The 5,370-nt window shown below is 35.7% G+C and overlaps 1 protein-coding gene across 1 annotated transcript; it reads right to left on the bottom strand.

The window, feature by feature from the left end:
• Positions 1-2,936: 2,936 nt before the first annotated feature.
• On the bottom strand, positions 2,937-3,947 carry LOC138362848 (zinc finger protein 708-like). The gene has a single exon (XM_069321419.1). It carries the CDS (start codon positions 3,945-3,947, stop codon positions 2,937-2,939), a length of 1,011 nt encoding a protein of 336 aa, XP_069177520.1.
• Between the last annotated feature and the right edge of the window lie 1,423 nt (positions 3,948-5,370).

Genomic DNA, 5,370 nt, shown 5'->3' with positions numbered 1-5,370 from the left:
TAAACTCACGATATATACTTCTAATCAAGAGTATAACTCATAAATAGGCATACAAAATAATATATAAAAATGGACATCAGTTTGCATTTTAAGCTGATGAGCTAACTCCTTGATTAATACCAACTGGTATTTTAATCCAGTTGGATTAAAATCCAATCTTTTGAATGAAAAGATTCAACTGGTTTGACACTAAGGGAGTTGGAAATAAAGCATTAAAGATTTTACTAGTTGGATTAAAATCCAACTAGAAAAGATTAAAATCTAACTGGAAAAGATCAACCGGGTATATGGGGAGCCCTTTGACAAGCCGCTGACTTCCTGCCCTTATTGAGGTCACTAGTGTTAGGGGCTCCTCCAATAAATTCAGGTTAAAATACATTTCTCCTGCCCAAAATGCTGCGAGTACTAGTGGCTTTACAAGAATATTCTAGAATGAATAGAATGTAATTACTATGCTATGTATCCTAACAATCCCAATGTACCTTCTTGTATATATATAAATAAATAAATAAATAAATTTAAAGGTCTCATCTTGAGTATTTACTTATTTATTAATTTATTTATTAATATACAATTAGTTACATTAGGTTTATGCGAGTACCTGTACAGTGACTTGAAGTTTTACATTCTTGTAAAGCCACTAGCATGCATAGCATTTCGGGCAGATCCTTAATCTAACATATAATTTTAAGAAGGAAATTTCTATTAAATTTAAAAAGAAAATGTTTTCAGGTACATTGTAAATAAATATTAAAATACATTGTAAGAACATATAAAAATACATTGTAAGAAGGTATAAAATGCATTGTAAAAAAGTATAAAAATATTCATTGTATAAGAAATTTGACAGAAAAAAAAGTAGGTTCATTAAAGTAAATTGTACAATTGTACAAATGTACCTGTGGGTTATCCACAGGTACATTTCAGCATAATTTGAGGATTATTGCACAATATAATGTAGCCAACTGTGTATAACATGATATAAGATAACAGCAATGCTGATTACAATGGTACAGCTGTATGTCAAAGGTACATATTTTGTGGAATTGGGTAGCACTAGATACAGTGTGAGTTTCATGCACTAGGTAGGAAACTATGAAGAAGAAATTACATACTTTTTGGTATTATTTATTTATTTATTTATTTATTTATGCATATACAAGAATGTACATAAGGAATGTGAGGATACAAATATGGTAATTACAGTCTTGTAAAGCCACTAGCATGCGCAGCGTTTCGGGCAGGTCCTTAATCTAAGAAAATTTTAAGGAGGTAAATACTTGCAAAATTTATAGACAAAAAAAATGATAACAGTTACATGAAATGAAAAAAAGAAGATGAGAGAAAATTGTAGGTACAGTATATTAAAGCACATAGGTAGCTAAGATTGATTGCAATGACAGCTTGAATGGTAGTTGACAAAAATTGGTAGTCACAATACAGCATATGGCTAGCACATATAAGAAGACAGCAATGAACACAATGATAAGGTTGTTTGATATTACATAAAAATTAGGAGATTGGGTAACACTAGGTACAGAGCAAATTTAAAGCTCAGTGTTATTCTCCTATGAGAATAAACTATGTAAATATATCAATTGAATTAAGCCCAGTTTAACCTTGTTGAATTTATTACGGAATAATTGATTGCAAATTGATTTATTCAATTCAGTAAATTATATCACTGTTTATTGGTAAAGTTTTCCACTGCTACGATCAGCTAATGCAGTATCAACAAAAGTCATGAACTGAATTTCACCATCCTCCAAAGGATACCAGATCAACCAGGCTGTGACTCATATATCAGGCTGCGAACAGCCGTGTCCAACAGCCTGGTTGATCAGTCCAGCAACCAGGAGGCCTGGTCGACAACCGGACCGCAGGGACGCAAAGCCCCAGAAGCACCTCAAGGTAACCTCAAGGTAAGGTACGTATATATGTAATTTATCAATCATCACTTAGGTTCAATGATACACACAGCGGAAAAACCGTCTGTTGTTAGCTAGAGTACGTTATTATGACGTAAATTAACATCGGCAATGTTTCAATCAGAGAAAATCAGAATAAAATATCACGAATTATATGCCAAGTTCATACCATCCAGCGTTAGGTGGCGGGCGGATCACTTGCAAAGAGACTTGGCTAGAGAGGGAAACCATGTTGATCTGTGTCCCAAGGCTGGCGATTATCATCGGCTGTTATATGGATCAGCCGAGCATTATCAGACCTCAGACTTTGTTGCCAGCTTCATTGCGGACACTGTATCCGGTTGGCTAAGTACCCCATAATCACTTTGTTGTGGCCCTATTGTGTTTTGGGGTGTTCAATCGTTATGCTGAATGAAGATAAAAAAAACACAAGTGTTTTCCATACTCAGTAAACTCCACTTTCAATGTGTATTTCTGGAAATATACACAATTATATAGAAATTAAATAATATTAATTTTGCAGTGTGGAGTTATCTACAAGAGAAGCTTACCCCGTTCTGGTGAATCATGTGTCTGCCGAGACAATGTGTACAAACAGGATTAGACGGGTTACAGAGAGTTGTCTGATGTATTCTATGTTCACAAGTAGACAGCTAAGAACATATTTCAATAATAACCCAGTATTTAGTGTAATAATCATATGATTGGAATTTATTCATGACTTTTATTATTGAAATTATTTCCATGTCTATGTCATAGGTAATCTCCGCATTATTGATTCTACCCCCAAAAGATGTGTAAGGGAAATAAGTTTTTACAGTCCACTTCTCTAGTTTTTATTTGAATCAATTATTTTATATTATTTTATATTATATATATTATATATTTATATTTATTTTATTAGATTATATGCTGGAGAATTTTCCCCAAGGAGATAGCATATATTTATAATGAAGTTCAATTTCAAAATTGTATACTTTATTAAAAGTATGTTATTGTACAAATGCCTCAGTATCCTTCAGCATTCTCTGAATCAGCTCCCACACTCAAGGTGTTTAGTTTACCACCTGAATGTATTGTCTTGTGCCTCCTCATACTTCTAAGGTAACTAAATCTCTTCCCACACTCTGGACACTTATGAGGCTTGTCACCTGAATGCACTAACATGTGAGTCTTTATACTTCCAGGCCAAGTGAATCCCTTCCCACACTCTGGACACTTATCAGGTTTGTCACCTGAATGCACTAACATGTGAGTCTTCATACTTCCAGGCAGAGTGAATCCCTTCCCACACTCTGGACACTTATGAGGTTTGTCACCTGAATGCACTAACATGTGCTTTATTACAGTTCCACGGTATTTAAACTTTTTGCCACACTCAGAACATTTGAAAGGTCTTTCATCGGAATGGACCATCCTGTGAGCCTTCATATTTGAAAGGTTATTGAATCTCTTCTCACACTCTGGACATTTATGAGGCTTATCACCTGAATGCACTAACATGTGAGTCTTCATACTTCCAGGCCGAGTGAATCCCTTCCCACACTCTGGACACTTATGAGGTTTGTCACCTGAATGCACTAACATGTGCTTTATTATAGTTCCACGGTCTTTAAACTTTTTGCCACACTCAGCACATTTGAAAGGTCTTTCATCCAAATGGACCTTCCTGTGAGCCTTCATACTTGAAAGCATACTGAATTTCTTCTCACACTCTGGACACTTATGAGGCTTATCCTCTGAATGCACTAACATGTGATTCTTCATATTTCCATGATTACTGAATTTCTTCCCACACTCTGGACACTTATGAGGCTTGTCAGTTGAATGCAATACCATGTGCCTCTTCATATTTCGATGCTCACTGAATTTCTTCCCACACTCTGGACACTCATGAGGCTTGTCACCTGCATGCACTAACATGTGTTTTTTCATATCTCTCAGCCGTTTGAATCTCTTCACGCACTCTGGACACATATAAGGTTTGTCATCTGAATGCACTACCATATGAGTCTTCATAGTTCCAAGCTGACTGAATCTCTTCCCACACTCTGGACACTTATGAGGTTTGTCACCTGAATGCAATAACATGTGAGTCTTCATATTTTCAAGCTGACTGAATCTCTTCCCACACTCTGGACATTGATGAGGCTTGTCACCTGAATGCACTAACATGTGCCTCTTTATATTTCCACGCTCACTGAATGTCTTCCCGCACTCGGGACACTGGCGAGTTTTCATCTTCTTAATGATAGGTTTTCAGTGTACAAGTTTTCTTCTAATGACTGCACAAATGGTGATTTAGGGAGACGGGTCACAGTGGAGAGTCAATGTTCACGGTTGGGCAAGGCTTGAATGTAGTTTCTTAGTTTGATTTAATGTGAGAACTTGGCGGTCAATGTTGGTGCTTCTTCGTTATGATAGGTGCAGTTTGTGTGAAGGTTTATACTTATGTCTGCACACTCGCCAGTAGGAGTTATTGATAAAATGGCGATAGGTGCTTACAATTTTATCCCCTGAGCATTCCAACATTTTTCTGGTTCCTCATCTCATTTTTCCTACTTGTTTTTCTTTATAACTGCTTTCCTATTTAACACTTATTTTTCCTTGTGTTTTTTAATTAGAAAATTTTATTTCAATTGTTTCTTTAATTATAATAGCACACGGTTATATACTTTTAGAAGGAAATAGTTCTCTCTTGGTGGATGTGTTGCGAACCATATTGGAGGTTGACCCAAATATCACATGGGGCAGCCCATGTGTTGGATTTTCAAAATAGTCAACCAAGTTGGAATAGACGAACGTCCAAAAAATATTGTTGAAAACATCGTGATAACTCATTAAACCAAAAATCTTTATATGTCAGAAGAACGACGAAAGCGGGATCTATATGTAAAACCTCTATCACGACAATTGTTAAAGTAAAACCAAAGATATTTGTAGTTGTATAAAAGTGGCAGCTTCGTTGCTCGTAGAGCTCGTAACCTGCAATGCCCATCTCAGAACAATGCTTATTTCACGCAGATTCGTTGATAAACGTAATGTTTTATATGTCGCAAGAACAATAGAAATATAAGCTTCATTTTAAATGCCTTACCATGGGTATATTTTAAATTAAAGCGAAGATACGTGTATTTTATATTCGCAAAGCACCTACCCTGCACAGGTCGATTGACGGAGCAACTCTCTCGGAACAGTGTATATTTCAGGTTAATTCTTGAATAAACATAAATGTTTTATATGTCTCGAGAAAGATAGAAATGTAAGTGTGACGAAAAAATGGATGTTAGTGCAGTCTCTCTAGGGCAGATGGAATCCCAGTCGGGGACTGGTCAAGTCATTTTCTTTTTTTTTTTAATCAACACTGTTTGTCAACCTATTGTATTTGTGCTTCTTTTTCAGTCATGTTCCCCCATATCATGTCATTTTCTTTTTTTTTTAA

This window comes from Procambarus clarkii, chromosome 9, assembly GCF_040958095.1.
Source record: "Procambarus clarkii isolate CNS0578487 chromosome 9, FALCON_Pclarkii_2.0, whole genome shotgun sequence".
In the NCBI taxonomy this organism is placed as follows: Eukaryota; Metazoa; Arthropoda; class Malacostraca; order Decapoda; family Cambaridae; genus Procambarus; species Procambarus clarkii.
This window is presented reverse-complemented; position numbering and strand designations above follow the sequence as displayed.

What these genes read in the sequence shown, in the direction of transcription:
- LOC138362848 (XM_069321419.1), bottom strand. Translation starts at nt 3,947, where the DNA reads ATGAAGACTCATATGGTAGTGCATTCAGATGACAAACCTTATATGTGT.